Raw genomic sequence first — 19,118 nt, forward strand, 5'->3', positions numbered from 1 at the left:
ACTTGGCAAGAAGGTCAGCCACAACATTACATTTCCGAAAAACATATTTTATTCTATATTCCATGCAATTCAAATACACATGTAATTTATCCCAAAAATCTTCTGAGTACCAAATATTACATACACATTATATGTATGTAATACATATATATGTACTTGAAATAGAAACTTATCCCGATCATGAACACAAATATTCGCAAGGCTGGACTTTAAACCTAAAGTCATCTTAATTGGCTATTTGGACCAGCTAAAACATGTTGAAAAATAGAGGTCTATAGGCAATTTGGGAGGAACATTGCTGTCCCACTATCCACTATTCACCATGACCTTCTCATCGAGCAATTTCAGAAAACGTATCGATCAGACACACAATTACCTAGTAAGCTGTGAGCTCTGAACCTCCACTTTTCCAAACTTGAACCATGAATTATCACTATTCCCTGGCTGTCTCTTTTTCAAAGAAATAGACATGCATTCAATTAATTTTCTTTTGCCGACAGATCGCCATTCTGCTCTTGGTTTTTAAGGCTTAGGGACGCACCAGTCATTATCACATTATCATGAAGGGTGTCAATTTTCTGGATGCATCGAAAAAGCCTTCCCCACCTTCTCATTCATAGAATAATATATGATCTTGGTAAGTTTTTCAAGGTAAAAAGGCAGGCAAGGGCAAGAAACAAGGAGGCACAACCATGCAAATAGTGGATCTCTAGCACAATGACAAGAGGAAATGGACTTCCTCGATCGGTAGAAACTCGTTTCTTTCTCTTGTGGGGAGTCCTCGAAACATTAAACAATTTGGCAGGCATTGATCGCTTTCCTGATTTTTGAATTCTTTTCTCATATGGTCCTACCATTCTTTTTGCTGTGTTCTAAAGGAAAAATCTCTCTTTTGGACTCTCTCTCTCTCTCTCTCTCTCTCTCTAATTACAAGAAGGTCCCACGTTGGTTTTCTTTCTGTGGTGGATCGTGGGGGTCTGCATTGATCTGGGAGTACCAATAGATTGAAATGTAAGAGGGGTGGGGAGGGGACAAAAGGGGGAGGAGGCTGCCCATATCCTCATTTTCGTTCTTACTTCTCCTTACCCATACACCTTCATGTTCTGCAACTGAACCTCTTAAATGCCCTAAAGCACCTACGTTTTATGCTTTTTTGCTTTCTCACTACATAAGACGCAACATGCATTTCTCCTACTCGCCAAATTAGTAGAACATTATACTTTTCTTGCTATCTATCAACCTTTCATACCTTCTAGAGTATCTTTCATAAAATGTCAGCCACTTCTTGTCTTCTTCTTTTCCTTCTGTGCGTTTCTATGCATGCATGTAATGCCCGGGGCCGGCATCTAATTCGTGCAGTTGATAAAAAGCTGGAAAAGAAACGCCACTTTTCCTTCAGGGTTAGTGTATTTTTTTTTTTTTTTTCCCCATCTGTTGTCATCATATTCATATCTTCTTCTTTACATCGTCTGGATTTGCATGTGCAGAATGATGAGAAGACGGGTTCTGATGAGATTTCTGCTGTGTCAAAGGTGAAGCCTTCCTCATCAAAGCAACATGAAATGGGAAGAAGGGAGAGCATAGCTGGAATCCTCTCAAGTGAAAACACTCCAAAGCAAAACGAGACAAGGAGTGGCCCGAAAATACCTAAAGTGGAAGGAAAAACTTCAGGTGCTGTTCAAACTGAGTCTCTAGAATCGGTTTCTTGGCATGTTCCCCACAAGAAACGCAGTGGAAAAGATCCTGGGTTCAACTTGGACTACTCACCACCAAAGACACACCCTCCTTCTCACAACTGAGTAATAGTTCTGATCGAGGAAAAAAAATCCCGAGGTCCCTTTTACTTCAATCATTCTCTGGGTTCTGAAAAACATGATATCAGTACTGTAGAACTTGTAGGGCCTCTCGCTTATCCTAGGTTCAAGTGTTTTAGTATGCAGTATTCTAAATTTGGCACCTTATATATGGCTAGCTGTAGGACATAGGCTCTTAAATTTCAGGCGTTACCAAGCCTTCTATCACTTTTCTTAATATACGTCATGATCGATAATGTCTGCATCTGTTGACAAATCTCTCCATTTTCTTAATCCTCCTGATATATTAATTATTCGGTCAAGGATCGATGCTTCAAATCCGAACTTTTTGTCATCCTCAATGTATAATTTTCTCGAAATTGGTCAAGGATCGATGCTTCAAATCCGAACTTTTTGTCATCCTCAATGTATAATTTTCTCGAAATTACTCTCTGCTTTCTTGATCTTCTTCAACTTAACCTCATCAACATGACCACCACCACGATCATATAGCCAAGTAATTAAAGAGATCATCAAGATCAAGTATGCATGCATACAAGTACTCAATTTGTGAGGTACTCTAATACTTTAATGTGCTTCAGTTTTTTGATTGGCTATAATTCATGACTGTTCATCTTCTTTAGATTCCATTGAAAATCCTAATCCTCCTTGGTCCTTGTCCTAGTATTCTGGTAGTTAATGCAAGGGTACTAAAGCAATAATTCAATTACTTTGATGCCCACAAATATTCTCCACCGTGCTCTAGTTAATTATTAAAGGGCCGGGGTTGGTCAAGCAAATGGGTAAATCATAAATGCATATACTGATTAGAGCTATAGTTGCATAAAAAATACATACAATGGATGCATGTGCATATAGATCTGATGAAATATTATTGACGTGCATATACATATATTGGTGTAAATCGATCACTGCTCGTACGGGATCTGGTCTCCATAATCTTCTTGGAATATTTTATTTTCTTGACTGGAAGAGTACTTCTTCATAAATATTGCTAGCTTCCTGTTCTTCTTCTTCTTCTTCTTCTTCTTTCTTCTTCATGCATGCATCATATACAGTACATGCTACATATAGATGCAGCATGAGCTTATCAATGCTGTATACAATATTGGACGGGTGCATGTATGTAATGATGTTTCGATATGTAATATATATCATGTTAAACCTTCACTCGAACTTTTTCATCATGTTCTTCTCCCCTTCAGAAACCAGCATATATTTGTCAAATCCTTTGGCAGATATATTCTTCAGTATATGATCATGAATAGAGTACTTAAAAAAACTAAAGGAAAAGTAAAACCCTTTGAATTTTCTCAAGCAGACCATCAATGAATCATGTGAACTGTTGAATATTCTGACTGACAGAAACATAAGACACCCATGGTACTGGGCGTGGGGGCCTATTTGTGGTGAGTCTGAGATGAGGTAGTTGGTTACTCTTAAATGATGTTGGCATTTAAAAGATCGTACAATCCACTCTTCCTGTTCGACATTATATATTGTACTTCAATCCAAAAGTAGGTGGGGATTTTTTTTCCTCCACAATACCTTTAGTTAAAAATTACAAAATCCATGCTAAACAGTACCTGATCTTGCATGGTATAAAAAAAAACTTTCCTTCAAATAATTTTGATGAATGAAAAATCTGACGAATGAATCTATTTCTTGCTAACTCGCAATATGTATAAGGAGTTAGTTCTCAAAAAATCGATTTGCACTGAGCTATAAATCCAACAGTATACATGATATTTTGTTAAAAGCCAACAGTAGTATTCAAGATTAATATGTTTTAAAAGCCAACATATTTTAACAGTCAAAATTGAAAGATGATGGAACATGTTTTGTAATTGAATGGTGCAATCTAGCTATATATTATGATAATTTGGATCATGTGCATGCCCGGCATAACAAGGGACATAGGATGCAACACTTTCGAGGGTGTCTCCGAGACATATAAACTATGCACGTAAATCAAGTCAATTTTAGAAGTCCCGAAGGGAAAAAAGGCAAATCTTTTTGCATACTACAACTCAACTTAGAAACGAACATCGTAATAATTTATCTTAATCCTCAACAAAGGCGACAACTGCGTGAATGTGCGTCACTTCCCAATGCGATAAAAGGGTTGAATTTGAAATCCAAAGTCTAAACATGACCCACCACCTCCACACAGTTCTTTAAGGTTTGGATGGTGAGGTGAGGTGAGGTGTGATGATTTTAGATAAGTTGAATAAAATATTATTAAAATATTATTTTTTAATATAATTATTATTTTAGAATTTGAAAAAGTTGAATTGTTTATTATATTTTGTATGAAAATTTGAAAAAATTGTAATGATGAGATGAGTTGAGAGTATATTTGTATCTAAACGGGACCCTACCGGGATATAGATTCATTAAATTTTTTTCAAATCTATTTTCTATATTAAACTCTTTAAATCTTAATTATTTACTTGAAAATGAAAGCTCTGTTTGTTTAGGCGAAATGCTGTGGTTTTTGTACCATCCTTTTCTTTCTAGCTTGTTTCTACTTTCTAGCCTGTCTCTAAGTTCAAACTGGGTTTTATGCTTGGTAGTTGTGTTCATGTTATTTAGCCTTTCTTTTATAAAAACAAAAATAAAAATATGATAAAACTCCAGTAAGAATAAACAATCGGGGTTACTAAGGAGTAATGCTCTAAGAAAATTATGGAGTTTTGGTGATCTACCAGGTTTCTTACTCCTTTTCAATCTGCTGCAACCAGTCCCTATAGTAAGAACTGATCATGAGAAGGTAGAATTTCCTTTTAAGTGCCATTAACTCCAAATGTTTTAGCACTCATCTTTAAATCACAGCATACGAGCCTTAACCCTAATTATGATCTTATACAGCTTAATAGTAACCGAGTCCAAGGCACACAGAATTTATGACATCATTCATTGCATCGTATAAACACCGAGGAAAGGGATAAATACATAGAACCAGTTAGATCCATAAAGGCTGATTAAAGCATATATTTCCTTCATGTCAAGTGAAAATAACAAACATCTTATAATTTATTGTCCTCAATAGGCCATATTGGCCACCTAAACTCACTTTACATGCCACACCAAACCTAAAACTGGGAACGGGTGGCACATATAAAACAACATTTTATCATCTTGGAACCTCAGATCTTGACCAAAGTAAGAAAGAGAGAATTCTCTTCTTAATTTCTAACAAGTTCTTGAAATCAAGCATATATTTCCTTCATGTCAAGTGAAAATAACAAACATCTTATAATTTATTGTCCTCAATAGGCCATATTGGCCACCTAAACTCACTTTACATGCCACACCAAACCTAAAACTGGGAACGGGTGGCACATATAAAACAACATTTTATCATCTTGGAACCTCAGATCTTGACCAAAGTAAGAAAGAGAGAATTCTCTTCTTAATTTCTAACAAGTTCTTGAAATCATCATCATCATTGTGATTTCTTCAATTCTCACATTTAATTTGAGGAAGCAACAGCTATCTGTATCCATACTTGACACGTATGAATGTGAAGAAGAGGCTAAAATGAATTAGCAGCAAACCCAACTATCTCGGGGGTTTATTGGCAGATGGTGGTGGAGCCTTTTCAACTGATGCAGCAGACTTTGCAGACTCTTCAATTTCAACGAGCTTGCGCAGTCTTTCTTGTAGTACCCTTACCCTATCTTCAGTCCTGCGAAGCTTCCTCCATCTGTAGGTAAACCATAGGCCAAAACCACCATATACAAGAATATATGAAGCCCAAACATAAGGGTAAGTTTCTGCATTTTCTTTGATCCTCCGGTACTGTTCCATCATTGAGCTCCAGCCTTGAACTGGGGCACCTGTAGCTTGCTGATCTTCTTCTCCTCTCTGTTCAGTTGACATTCTTTTTTGGTTCTGCAACACCATTAGGCAAATTGATTAAGCGGAGCAGGACATGGAAGAGAACCCGTTAATCAGTTGACATTTATATACCAAAAAAGGCACGTTCATAGTCTGCTATAATAACGCTATTCGAAGTGCATAGTTATAATGATGCAACTTGCCCAAATAATATCTAAATCCAAGTATTTCAGAACCACAGAAAATTTATGAAACAGTCTTCTATGCATAATCACAACCAAAAGTTGTTTGGAAGTGGTCCTTTTTAGGTTCATGGTAAGGGTATTGGGGACATGATAAGCTCCTATTTCTGGTACAAGGTATGTGACAGGTAAAGCTTGGTTCACTGTTTGTTTTTTTCCTAGTAATTAAATCATGTACTTGATGGGATTTAACCTGCAATCTCACCCATCACCTGTACTTATGGGGGGGAAGCGCCATTAGGCCCAAAGGTCATTGGTTAACAGCAAAACACTCGTTTTATCCTCCGTGTATTATAAATTTTTAATCAATGCCCACTTCTTTATCCAAAACTGAGCAACAAAAATAATGCGTTTGTATAGCTTACCAGAGTTCAGGAATTGGAACTAAATCTGGTTTAGTTGGTGGGTAAGAGACTTTGGTAACTTTGGTCTACAACTATAACCGATACATCACGCCTCGATGAAACAAAGAAAAAATAACCATATGAGCCAAAATCACATACAAAATGAAACACTTGAAATATTCCTACCTTTTGGAAACCCTTTGAGAAAAGAAAAAGAAACAAATAACACTTGGAAAGTATCAAAATACAATACCTAGACTTTGAACCCCCACTAATTCATAACGCACCGATTGAATTAAGAAAGTTGTCCCCAATCCTCCAACAGACGTGGATCCCCCCACCCCAAAACCCAAGCCCCCACTTTCTCCAAGCAGGGTTGTGAAGACACTCTACAAAACAGAGTCAGTGTTCGTCCAAGTTGACACACGTGGTCAGAGTCGGAGTTTAACCTAAATACCGGGCAAAAAACTCTGAATCCTATTCCGATTTTAATTCAAAATTTCAGAAGTTACTAATTACATTCTAAAAGATATAGTTTTTATGCATTTTAATATAGGAATCGTATCAGTTCTATCACTTAACAGAATCAAATATAATCAAGTTAGCCAAATAACTGAAGGAGACTCATTTAATCGAGTTCAATTCCTTCGATTATTATGTCTCCTTCAAGCAATCAATTGGGAAAAGTTAAACCAATAGTCTCACTTTCCAAATGTCCTGAATTCACCTCCGCTTCTTGTCAACAAGATAAGTCGTTTATATTGTAAGGAAAAAGGACAATGACATTAGTCGAAATACTAAGCAAATACGGCATTTTAGTTACAATTTGAAATGAATTAAACCAAACAGAGCAAGGGGAAGTAGGTTAAACACAAAACCCGCAATACAACATCACAGTATTCAGCAACCATAAAATCGAGAGACCTAAGTTAAACATAGAAAATACCAGGTCAAGTATCTCCAAGAAAGTAGCAGAATTTTTTAGGGAGAAAAATCTGCAGAGAGAAGGCTGTGGAGAGAGAGAGAGAGAGAGAGAGAGAGAGAGTTTAAGAAAATTGGGGGTTATCTAGGGTTTTCTTTCTGAATATACGGTCTCGGGCGTAGATTACTCAACCGTCAACAGCGACACACAATCCCGCAAAAACGACGTCATTTCCATTCTATTATCTCATGTCTCATTTTGTTACGCAATTAAATGAAATGAAAGTTGAATAAAATATTATTTAAATATAAATTTTTAATATTATTTTTATTTTGAAATTTAAAAAAAATTAAATTATTTTTTTGTATTTTATCTAAGAGTTTAAGAAAATTATAATAATTAGATGAGATAAAATGATTTGTGAAAACAAACCAAGCTTTAGTGACTCTTACCTATCTGTTACCTATACAAATATTTTATGCAAGAAAATGATATTTGCAATTTCAGGATAATTAAGTTTCGCCCACTCCTTTTGAAAAAAATGGTTAAATTTTGAACTTATATAAAAAAATTAATTTTTTAATTTTTTAAAACTGTATCTAACATTATTTAAACGCACTTGTATAACATTTGGATATTTTTTATGTTTTAAAAAATAACTCAAAAGTTGATGGAGAATATCAAATTAAAGTGAAATAAAAATATAATAAGTATAATTTTTTATTTTGTATATACATAATATAATTTTATCGACCTCAAGAAGTTAAAGTTTTGTTTAGTTATACAAATGAGATGAGATAAAAATTGAAAATTAAATATAATATTATTATAATATTATTTTTTATAATAAATATTTTTTTAATTATTTAATATCACATCATAATACGATCAAAGATGATAGGTATCATCACTGAGAACACTCTCATTGAAATAGCTAAACCCAAATCCAAGTTTTCACTAATGACATGAATTTGTATTTACTTATTTTATTCACATTCAATCTCCACGTTAGATTATCTATATATTATTATATAATAATAAAATAATATTAATTTATTTTTTTAAAATTTTAAAATGATTTGATTTTATTATATTTTATCATTCTACAGGTTATATGTTAGTTAGTAATAATATTAGTCCTAAAAAAACTGCTGCAATCAAATCATAGTAGGAAGTAAGGAAGAAAATATTTTGTATTCCTTTTGGTAAATTTGACCTACAAAACTAACTTACCGTAGCAAAAAGCCATCCCCTTTTGCATTTACATAATCCAACGCAACACATTTTGTAACTCTATTAGCCAAACACATAATCAAATGAGAGTGATCCGAGCTGAGGGAGAATAGCCAAGCATCCGTAGAGATCCAGCTGATTGGACGGTTGGTTTATCATGGTCTCAACTTTGAAGATCAATTCATTATTTTATCATTATCATTACTTTTAACCAATTTTCCACTACTATTCAATATTTTATCATTACTTTTTTACTACTATTTACAGAATATTTGATATCACCTCACTAACCAAACACAACCTTACCAAAACATCATGTCTGAAGGTTTAGTTACAGTTAAGTAAGCCCAACTTAATCACCTTTGAAAACCCAAAAAAGTTGCTCTTAATAAGAGACTTGGATAAATCAATCATTCACAATGTCTAAATACAATAATGAGAGGCTACAATTTACACACTAGAAATAGAAAAGTCCCAAAAACAGTTAGTGTGAAGAAGATCTAAGGCCTCAATCATATTTGATTCCAAACACCCAATGCAAGTTCCAGCGTTTAATTGAGAAGGTAACCAACCAGAATGCCAAGGAGACCAACCAGCATCGCAATTAATAAAGAGAAGCCACCAGCACCACTTTTGCTCATTTGTTTTTTCATCAGATCCTATCAAATGTAGTTTTATAAGGTCAAGCAAGCATGAACCACATAATTTTATTGAAACAACAGAAAACAAGACTGGAGGAGAGTCACACAGTGCTGTAAAATAAGGTTAGTTGTGAAAGAAAAAATTTTCTTTGCATTTTACTGGGACATCGACTTTCAATCAAGGATGCAAGTTTCATATCAAGTCCCAAGCCTAAAAAATGAAAGAGGGTGTATTGAAGAGTTAAAACAGAATTTAATCATTGGTATACAGGCATACAATTCTCACGGAACTAGAGTTACCTTGGAATAATAACATTAAATGTATATATGTGTCATAGCAATCTCAGTAAAACTCTGTTTATATTAACATTACGTGACGATAACAAGTACTAAAGCTTAAAAAAGTCAAACTTCGTACCGATCAAAAAGCAGTGCATTAGAGAGAACTTTTCTTAAACTGACTATCAAATAACAATATGGATCTAACCTTCTTTTTACATAAATAGATCTCATAGAGAGTCGGCAATCTAACTCAGTATACTTGGTTTTACATTGCCCCACTCGTATGATTATAGTTAAGTGGAGTAGTGCCTTTTACTGAGAGTTAATGCAGGTGAACATAACATGACAAAGCACACAGAGTTACCGTTGGACACAAGCAATACAAATCAGAATTTTTAGGAGAACCAAAATAAAACTAGAACCACATAAGTGAAGAGCTAATTGATAAGCATACAATCCCAAGAAAAACCAATACCAGTTCTTGATGTAATTTCTGATTTTGTTGCAAAGCCAAAGTTTTCTCCTCCGTCAACTTAGAAATCATAGACCATGCCTGAAGAAAAAAGATACATCAACTTTCCAAGGCAAAATGAAATTTAATCAACCAATTGTATTAATAAAAAAGACTATAATCAAGCACAACAAGAACAGTAATAAATAGACATAAAACAGCATTTAAGCAAAATTGAGAAAAGACTTACAAAAAAAAAATTGAGAAAAGTCTCCATGCTACACCACTAACTGGCCAAAAAGCTAAGAGCACGAGGTCTAACATCTAAGTATTTGTAATTGAAATAATAGAACCTAAATCACCAGGGTATACCTCCCACTTCACTTAAACTATTTCATCTGAGTAATAAAGTTTTTTTTTCCATGCTTGAGGCCTCAATACCTTATCCAAAAATGAAAACTCAAACCAAACTAGCTAAAACCGGTTAGCCTCAGCAAATGCACAAAAAAACAATTATCGGTTCCTATAATACTGTTAAACTTCCGATAATCACCTTAGCAACAACCGACAACTAACTCTTGGACTTTCATTTCTCCCATAAGCACTTCATAATTTGACCCGACTAGGAACCCAAAAATCAGTTATACCACTATCATCCATAGGCATAGAGTAGGCATTTTCACTAGGTTTCAAAAACTGGAACATAGAGACATGTAGGAAACAAACGCTACGAGCCCAGGATTGACAAAATTCAAAGACATCAATGTCTTATTTATATAAGGGCATCTAGTACCCCCATTTAATGGCAAAAGTTGTCTGCACTATATTTTCTTGAAGTTCATAGTAACATTTATTCACTCAGATGCTTCAAACTATCTATATATACACATTATAATCTTTGAAACATATATAAAACAATAAAGTGTTAAAATGCCATGTCTCAAGCATCCTTCCTTGACCATACAATTAGAAACACAGTGACTCCACACACTCAGAAAGCCTAATAAAGGAACAGAATGGAACAAAAACATTCATTGACTACTAAAACGAAAAGCACAGAAATTATTGAGAATAACAAGGATGTCTTGCAAGAGGGGTAGAGAGACATTTTACCTCTGAAGACTTCTCTTTAGGATCCTCTAAAGATCTTGATACCTATGGTTACAACATTTAAACCAACATACCAGACCAAAAGCAAACCAAGTTGGTATCCAATGTCTCCATCAAAGTCTTTGAAATATTTTTAAAAAGAATGTATTGGAAAAGAAAAAATGGATTTCAAGAAATCAAAATAAAAAACGCATACAGAATCAAATAATGACATATTTTGATGCCCATTCTCAAGCACTGATGCCCTGGGAGGAGAACCTTCTTCGGATCCTTCAGGGACAGGTGATGGGGGATTTGCAGGAATGTAAATGACCCTCAACTTGAACTCTTTGACAGCCTTGCCATCTTCTTTGCTAAACTACAAGAGCAATACACCATGTCTGAATTCATGGAATAAAAAAAATAAACTGCAAAACACACAACAGCCAGAAACAATAGCTGCAGCAAAATCAACAGACCATATCCGGAGTAATGTCTTTTGTAGTTGCACCATCTGCTGCAACAACACTTTGGAGGAGAAATTTGTCCTTGCACTGCAAATCAGGGGGTAACTCTTTTGGAGCTTGCATTGTTACTGCCCGAATACATGCCAAAAAAATAGATGGATTGGCAGAAAAGCTACAACTTAAAACCTAGCAACAATAATTTCAAAATAAAGATTCAACTAAAGTTCTCCATAAACACACACACACACACACTATTCAAGTTACTAGTAAGCATTTACCTGTAACATTGCATGTGCTTTGGGGCAAAACAATACCAGCATTGGGACGGACACAATATTTTTTGGGGTTTGTTGTTTTGACCTATTCCATTACAATGCCAAGTAAATTAAACAGAATATAACTTATAAAAAAAAAAAAATTAAACAGAATATAGGCATAGTTAATTGATGGCATATAGTACATCAAACGAATAAACAAAAACCAGTGATGAAAATTCAGAAGGCAATTACCTTGAAAGCCACATATTTATCTGTTTTATTGGTCAGTTGCAAAGAACATGAACTTTGTTTCTTCAATTCAACTTTTCCATCATGTTTCAGCCAAACAAAAAAGACCCACTATCAGAAATGAACACAATGCAAGAGTTCCAAAGAGTAAAATTAACATCACAAACAATTGGGCCAAACAGAAATAACAACTCATCATGCTTAGAGATACTGAAAGAAACCTCAAACAAGTATTTGGCTCTATTCAGGTGGTTACATATCTTCAAAAAAAATTTCATTTCAATTTATTTTCCTCAACTCTCTCACCAAACGAACCCAGGACAAAGTAACCAACCAAAAACACCTCGCTCAATTAAGCAGATAACCTCACTGTGATAAAGAAGAAAAACGCCGCAAATTATACAATTCATGATTTTATCTTCACCCAATTTCTCAACCGACAGAAAACTCGGGCAAATCATGATTGATGAGAAACAGCGATAATCTACGCCATATCGAACGACTCGCTGAATAATAAAAGTGCGTTCTTACTTACATATAAAAATGTGCATTCTTAGTATTCTTATTAAAACCAGTAAGCATAAAACATGGCATGCGAGTTTTTTCTCTCTTATTTTCCTAAAATTTCCAGGGAACCAAACAAAAAACTAGTCTGATTAAAAAAAAACTAAACAAAAGTAAAACCTTACACTGGAATTTGAGTTCTGTAGGGTGAACGCTTACAAGATCCCCAGTACCCATGGCTTTGAATCCAAAAGAAACAGAATTTCTACTTCCCCTAAGAAAGCTGAAACTAATATATAGCAGAAGAAATTAAAATTAGGGTTTCCTGAAAACGTGATATATATGAATAATCTGAGAAGAAACGGAAGCAGAAATCAGTTCTCGAGATTTCATATATGTAAGCAGATAGCATCACATGCCGGTGATTTTTGCAAGTGTTCCATATTATGTGTCGGAATAGTGGGGTCCTCAAATGGGCCGTATATTTTCACTGCGTAAAGCAAGGATGATGATCGAACGGTGGGGCATTGTCTGTCACCTGTATTGTGTGGTTAGCTGTTACAGTAGGCAGAGATCTTTTTTGTCCTTCTGTCCGATTTTCAAAGAATAATATATGGGTTTGGTTAGAAAAATAAGTTTTTATCTATTATAAAATTGATATTTAAAATTTAAAGAAATTTAAGAAAATTTAATTGACAAAGGTCTTTAATTTTAAATTTATCTATTTATTTCGAAAAGGTTAAAAATATAGATCTCAAACAAGGTTAGATAATAAGAAATTATATTTGTAATCTTAGCTACGTAAGCCCAACATATTCTTTTTAAAAAAAATGAATAAGTATGAGACTCACATAAAAAAAAAAAATTAAATTTTTAATAATAAGTTGGAGTACTGCAAAATTTACACGTCCTAATACTGAATCTAGTATTACTCATAAATAATTAGATTTGAATATCTATTCTGCCAATTCATTCAAATATTGTCCTATCACAAGTTGCTTGAGTGAGGCTTGTACCATATAATATATATATATATATATATATATATATATATATATATTGGATTTATATTCTAGATAATTCTTGTTTGAACTCTAGGATATAGAATGGATATATAAAGTGGGTTATAGTATATGATTGGACCCACTTTGTGAATGTTTCTCTTCCACTCCAGGCCCAAGAATTCTAATGTTTTTAGTCCCATAAGAGTCCAATAAATCAATAATATATATATTGAATGTTGTCTTAAAAATTAACCCGTACAATCATAAATATGATAAATAGATAAATATCATACAAATCCTTATAAAAAAATGAATTCTACAAAAAAAAAATGTAAAAATAATTATTTTTTGTTAGTGGAATCCACCTTTTTTACAAAATATATTTATATGAGACTTGTCTATTTGAGGCTTGTAACTAACATTAGTCGTCTCTCAATTTCTTGCATTTTGATCCACTGTATTATGAAATGTTATCTCATCAAAACGCTTTAGAAAACAAATAGATTTTAATGATATGATATTTAGGGAAGAGCAATCGTCCAAACTAGCCAATAATTATTAAATTTTTCAAATAAGGAGATTAGATATGTTCATTTAATAGTTGGCTTCGACGGTTGTATGCATTAAATTGAATGATTCCTTGACTGTTTCCTCTCTCCCTAGTCCCATGTTTTGTCTTTTAAGATGTCATATGATCATTAAATGTGTGTATATATAGAGACAGATATGGTACTAAGGTGGTCCCCTTATGTGTAACCAGAATGTACATCAAACACCATATATTACAAAAGTTGACATGGTAACAACTGCAAATTTCCGATACCATGTTGATTTGTTGTAAGAATAGGTATAGAAATAAATGTACGCACTAAACACAACAGCACGTGTTTGACAAAAGACATGAGCAAGAGCCATCATGGTACTGATACGATACAGATAGAGGAGGGGGCAGGAGTCTGGGAGGGACATATAAATGCCAAAAATGCCGGTCCCTTTAACGCCTAAGAAGACATGCATGCATGCTCATGAACTTCAACCATAGACTGTGGTACGAAAGGAGCCATTCAACACCATTATTTACTCAACAAACTTCTCTTCAAAGTTTAGTGAAAGACATCAGTCTGGGAATGGAAATCGGAAAAGTAGAAATGAAGAACAAGTTTGAGCAAAGAAGGATTCTGCAATCCGGTCTCTGTCTAGAAGGATTTCTTGGAGATGATCTTGACCATGATCGTGAATTTTTTTTTTTTTTTTTTCCCTGTCCTGTTCTTTGAACAAATGAGTGAGTATGTTAGAAAGAGGGGTCCATGGAGAATCTTTCCACTATGATCCTTCTAAGGAAAATGCGACATTTTTCATTATCCTTAAAAAAATATTCGAAAGTTGATGAATAATGCTACCTCATCATAGCGAGATAAGAGCGGAATAAAAGTGTAAATATATATACACTCACATGTATGGACTTGGGAAAACACCCTAGATAGGTGCTACAAAGTCACTCTTTGCATTCATCATGAGGTCTTTACTATATAAACTAGAATCCAATCATATACCCTCATTGCACTCACTACCTAGAAAATGGGAAGGAGGGGGTGGACAGTGAGATCCAATGAGATGAATTGAAATAGTTTATAAATAGTAATGAGATTATTAGTTAAAATTAGATGAGATAAGATAATTTCATCTATCAAACCGGACCCCAAGAGTATAATTAAATGTTATTTGACTGCATGATTCGAGTACAAAGACACAAGATGGAGTTTTGACTATCATATTCATATAAAAAAAATTGAGAGAGAGAGCGAGAGAGAGAATATGTTAGTTCATATTCTGTTGCATCTGAATTAATGAAACCTAAACTAAGGAGAGGTGGAGTAATATCAAAGGGAACCGTATGATTCAACTTATCCTTTGATTTGGAACAGGACCAAAAGATGTTTGGTCCCCATTTCTATGCCCTCTTTCATTTTCCAGCTCAAATATCTACAAGGAGACAAAAAGGATCATAACTCCCAAAACTTGGTGAGTGAGAGAGAGAGAGAGTATTAAAAAATAGGGCAAGCATAGAAGTACTAAAGATATGTAATCCCAAATCAAATAATAATAAAAAATAGAAAAACCATAGTTATAGAGAGACTAAGCACAAAAAAGGCATTTAAATTAAAATAGAAAATTGGGGGTTGCCACTTGCCATCTCACTCTTTCAATTTGCATTGGTTTCTGCCCTCTCCATCCCACCCCAAGTTCCCATCTGTCCATTAATTAATCTTTGCACTTTTTTTTGCTAGAAACTTGAAAATGCACACATGCCCATAAAATCAAGAACATGTTCATTTCCATATAATTAAAGCACAGAAAGTGCAAGTTCAAGACAGACCCAAATCACACTTAGCAAAAAGGAAAAAAAAACAAAAACAGAACCAAATCATGGCAGTACAAATCTTTGAAAAGTAAATTATATAACCCATAGCCATGGGAGTAGCAATATAACTGGCAATCTTTTGTTAGTATTCTGAGTCTCTAAAAAATAGAAACTAAAAAAAAAAAAAAAAGAAAAAACAAATATCCAGCAACCTACTGGAGAAGAGAGATAGGAGAGTCCTCATTCTCAACAAAATTGGGAGACTTCCCTTATCCTGAAATTAGTCTAAACTCTAAAGGAAAAATAATTAAACACCCAATTTATCCCAAACCTCCCTCTAATACTCTTTCTCTCTCTCTCTCTCTACCGATCAGCAGTGAAATTCAATAAAGTGGAGCTCTTTGTGGAGTTCCTTTTCTCCGGTTCATCAAACTCGCCGAAATTTCTGGGACTGGCAAACATACCGGCCGGCCAGCCGACCCATACACCGACTTGCTAGTCCTCTTCTTCCTCACAACCTCGGTTGTGGCAGTGCAAGCAAGTGTCCTGCAGTCCACCCCACCACATCCACCCGACCCAGAGGAGGTCCGGCTCGAACCGTTAGGTTCAAGGACAGAGTCGGCAGTAATCGAACAGTCCTCTAAACCCGGCTCAGGTAAGGACAAGGACTTGCAATCGAAGAGATACTTCGAGATTTCAACTTCCGTCCTGATGAGATGATCAATCTGTGATAAGGAAAAGGAAACAGTAAGAAATGAGAGAAACCCAGGTGAGAAAAAGTCACGAGTTGAAAAATTGAATTGGTGTAGGAGAATTGAACAAGAGTGGGACTTGAGCGAGACCCAGATGAGTACTAGTGTAAAAACGAACCGGGTGTGAGAAAAGCACCATGCGTGAGTAAAAAAAAGCCAGAAAAGAAAGCAATTCGAGTGGCTTCATGGCAGAATTGAGAGAGAGAAATGAGACTCGTGAAGGAGAAAAAAAAGTCCAAAACTGGTATGGAAATGTAAAAGACTTGATAAAGTGCAAAATGAAGTGAGGGATAGTGAGGAATAGAACCGAGTGTGATAGATCAGAATTAGAGTTTAGGGCCCAAGAACCTTGCAGGAGAGGGAGCAGAAGAGGTATGGGTCTTGTAGGCTTCTGTCACAGGTACTGCAAAAGTTGCCGGAGCCCCTGAAGTTTCTTGTCTGTGGCCTTTGGTGCAAAAATACCACTTTTGCACTGTTGGTCGTGTACGACTGTAGAGGGTTGGAGAAAGTAAGACTTACATCAAAGCATAAACAAGAAAATATGGTTATGCAGAATAAATTCGAGTGTTCTTCGTTTTACTCTCGGGTGTGTTAATTTTTCTATTCCTTCAAAACTTTCTATGCAAAAACATGTGCATAAAATACTCGGTGTGCAAAGAAATAGAGGGGGAAAAAAGCAGAAGCAGCAGCAGCAGTGAGCAACAGAACGAAATTGCAACAAACTTGAAGAACTTAGAAAAGAGTTTCCAATAATCTTCAATTTTCTAACTTCAAATTCAACGAATTCAGTCCTCTGAGAAACCCAAAAGAAAAAAGAGAGTTATTTTTTTTATCAGAAGGAACTCAAACATGTTTTCTGTGTTTTCTTTTTCATTTACAAGGCTTTACATGGTTAGATTACCTGAAGAGCATGAGCTAATATCTTCAAGAATATACTTACTTGAACGAAGGCACAGTCAATCAACTTTGCAGCATCATCCAACCTTATAACATCGTGATAAACATACCTTCTTATCTGAACGCGGAAGCGCAAAGGATTAAAATTCAATATAAAAACTAAGGGTAACGATCGAAATGACAAAAGATTTTTTTAGAAGGAAAAGGTAAGCTGGAATTCTCGAAGACTGTTGTGGTGAATTTTGAAAGAAGAAACCTGCAAAAGTCGGTGAGAGCGATGAGGGGATAAGCAGTGAGGGCAGAGACTGATGCAACAGTCCAGACAATAGACGTTCTTTTCGTTCTTCTTGGCCTCTTCGTGAATTATGCATGCGTTGTAGAACTTCTCTCTGAGAAGTACCTCAAGCCACCGAGGTAGAAGATGGGAAGCAATTAGCTGAAAAAACCAGAAGCATAACAAATAAAATTAAATGAATTTCCACAAGACAAAAAATATAATAACAAGAGAGAGAAACCCTGACCACCATGTTCTCTCCTTCAGTTTCTTTATTGGTTTCAATTTTAAATGAAGAAGAGAGAGAGTTCTATCATTTTGCGGGCAGGGACGGCTTCATCTCATGAAGATTTTGGCGGAGTACACACTCATTAAGAGAGATAGAGAGGTGCAAGAAACGCAAACGGCGCCTGGCAATTGATACAAGTATTACAGTTACCAATGAAGGGCAGTAGTCAGAGAAGAAAAGGAGGGGTTGGCGTCATTTAAAGAAGAGGCGGTGTGGGGGGCATTATCATACAATTTATATTAATTTATTGCGCAAAAGATTGGAAGACAAAACAATAATGTTGCGTTTGGATATTAAATTAAATTAAATTGAGTTTAGTTAAGATATTAAAGTTTAAAAAATATTAAATTATTTATTATATTTTATATTTTAATTTAAAAAAATTATAATAATGAGTTTAGATTCAAACTCACCTTAAACATAAGTAGAAATTGCTTAGAAAGGAAAAAAAAAAAAAGTAGATTTAACAAATTTTCAAGAGAAAAAAATATATATTATCTTAAATGAGAAATATTATATTGAATCTCGAAAAACAAATTTAAAAATTGATATACTTAGATATATTTTATAATAAAAAAGATTTTACAATACCACGTAACAAGTTATATTATGTTAGTTTATAATTTTAGTTTGAGTTATTATATTTTTAAGTATATTATTTAAATATTACTATTTAATTTATAATATTTTTATGTTAATAAAAAAGATAATTAAAAAGTTGAAACGATTTAAAATATATTATTGAAAAAAATAATGTTAGATATAGTATTAGTTGTATAAGTGTTACGCACTACTTTTAAAAAATAATAGAGTTTATTATTAAAAAATTAAAATTTTTATATGAATTTTATATTTATTCACTTTTAAAAAAATGCAGAGTATTTATATATTTTCTGACCGTAAAGATCAAAGTATGGAGAGAGAGTTTTTTAATCCCAACTGATGATTATAAGAAGATAAATGATTTGTATAAGTAATAAATTTTAAATAGATAAGTCTCATACAATCCTTATAAAAAAATAAATCCTATTTTAAAAAAATAATTACTATTTATTAGTGTTAGTGTGATACATTTTTTTTATAAAGAATTCGTATAAATTTTATTTATTTAAACTGATACCTAACATTATTACCCACACCCCAAGAACGCCAAAACCCAAATGGGTGTTTGTCGATGAATGGGTGGGTAAATGGGTTGCTCT

General features: G+C 34.2%; 4 protein-coding genes across 5 annotated transcripts; 1 reads left to right on the forward strand and 3 right to left on the reverse strand.

Annotated features, from left to right (window-relative positions):
* Positions 1-1,022: 1,022 nt before the first annotated feature.
* LOC121240345 lies at positions 1,023-1,924 on the forward strand. The gene is made up of 2 exons (XM_041137766.1): positions 1,023-1,400; positions 1,488-1,924. Exons 1-2 carry the CDS (start codon positions 1,272-1,274, stop codon positions 1,797-1,799), a joined length of 441 nt encoding a protein of 146 aa, XP_040993700.1. The 5' UTR covers positions 1,023-1,271; the 3' UTR covers positions 1,800-1,924.
* A 3,113-nt stretch (positions 1,925-5,037) lies between these two features.
* LOC121241249 lies at positions 5,038-7,339 on the reverse strand. Its single transcript, XM_041138936.1, has 2 exons — positions 7,190-7,339; positions 5,038-5,711 (listed from the first exon to the last, which is right to left on the reverse strand). The coding sequence occupies exon 2, from the start codon at positions 5,697-5,699 to the stop codon at positions 5,379-5,381; it is 321 nt and encodes a 106-aa protein (XP_040994870.1). The 5' UTR covers positions 5,700-5,711; positions 7,190-7,339; the 3' UTR covers positions 5,038-5,378.
* Positions 7,340-8,759: 1,420 nt separating this feature from the next.
* On the reverse strand, positions 8,760-12,762 carry LOC121241247 (vesicle-associated protein 1-3-like). Its single transcript, XM_041138935.1, has 8 exons — positions 12,524-12,762; positions 11,838-11,908; positions 11,607-11,688; positions 11,341-11,456; positions 11,079-11,240; positions 10,886-10,927; positions 9,797-9,874; positions 8,760-9,057 (listed from the first exon to the last, which is right to left on the reverse strand). Exons 1-8 carry the CDS (start codon positions 12,573-12,575, stop codon positions 8,950-8,952), a joined length of 711 nt encoding a protein of 236 aa, XP_040994869.1. The 5' UTR covers positions 12,576-12,762; the 3' UTR covers positions 8,760-8,949.
* Positions 12,763-15,784: 3,022 nt separating this feature from the next.
* On the reverse strand, positions 15,785-18,096 carry LOC121241246 (protein RGF1 INDUCIBLE TRANSCRIPTION FACTOR 1-like). 2 transcript variants are annotated; one of them, XM_041138933.1, is made up of 5 exons: positions 17,875-18,096; positions 17,610-17,789; positions 17,358-17,471; positions 16,805-16,945; positions 15,785-16,429 (listed from the first exon to the last, which is right to left on the reverse strand). In XM_041138933.1, the coding sequence occupies exons 1-5, from the start codon at positions 17,878-17,880 to the stop codon at positions 16,088-16,090; spliced, it is 783 nt and encodes a 260-aa protein (XP_040994867.1). In that variant the 5' UTR covers positions 17,881-18,096; the 3' UTR covers positions 15,785-16,087. The 2 variants fall into 2 exon arrangements, with proteins under 2 accessions (XP_040994867.1, XP_040994868.1); XM_041138934.1 differs by having other exon boundaries at positions 17,397-17,471; positions 17,875-18,093.
* Positions 18,097-19,118: the final 1,022 nt, after the last annotated feature.

This window comes from Juglans microcarpa x Juglans regia, chromosome 7S (assembly GCF_004785595.1).
Source record: "Juglans microcarpa x Juglans regia isolate MS1-56 chromosome 7S, Jm3101_v1.0, whole genome shotgun sequence".
Classification (NCBI taxonomy): Eukaryota; Viridiplantae; Streptophyta; class Magnoliopsida; order Fagales; family Juglandaceae; genus Juglans; species Juglans microcarpa x Juglans regia.

Excerpts from the sequence above, each read along its gene's own strand:
- LOC121241247 (XM_041138935.1), bottom strand. The coding sequence starts at position 12,575 with ATGGGTACTGGGGATCTTGTAAGCGTTCACCCTACAGAACTCAAATTC. Across the intron at positions 11,909-12,523 it reads TACAGAACTCAAATTCCAGT|TTGAATTGAAGAAACAAAGT; the intron begins GTAAGGTTTTAC and ends ATGATGGAAAAG. Across the intron at positions 10,928-11,078 it reads ATATGTCATTATTTGATTCT|GTATCAAGATCTTTAGAGGA; the intron begins GTATGCGTTTTT and ends TTGTAACCATAG.
- LOC121241246 (XM_041138933.1), bottom strand. Across the intron at positions 17,472-17,609 it reads GCTCTCACCGACTTTTGCAG|ATAAGAAGGTATGTTTATCA; the intron begins GTTTCTTCTTTC and ends TTCCGCGTTCAG. Across the intron at positions 16,430-16,804 it reads TCTGCTCCCTCTCCTGCAAG|ATTGATCATCTCATCAGGAC; the intron begins GTTCTTGGGCCC and ends TCCTTATCACAG.
- LOC121240345 (XM_041137766.1), top strand. The coding sequence starts at position 1,272 with ATGTCAGCCACTTCTTGTCTTCTTCTTTTCCTTCTGTGCGTTTCTATG. Across the intron at positions 1,401-1,487 it reads AACGCCACTTTTCCTTCAGG|AATGATGAGAAGACGGGTTC; the intron begins GTTAGTGTATTT and ends TTGCATGTGCAG.
- LOC121241249 (XM_041138936.1), bottom strand. The coding sequence starts at position 5,699 with ATGTCAACTGAACAGAGAGGAGAAGAAGATCAGCAAGCTACAGGTGCC.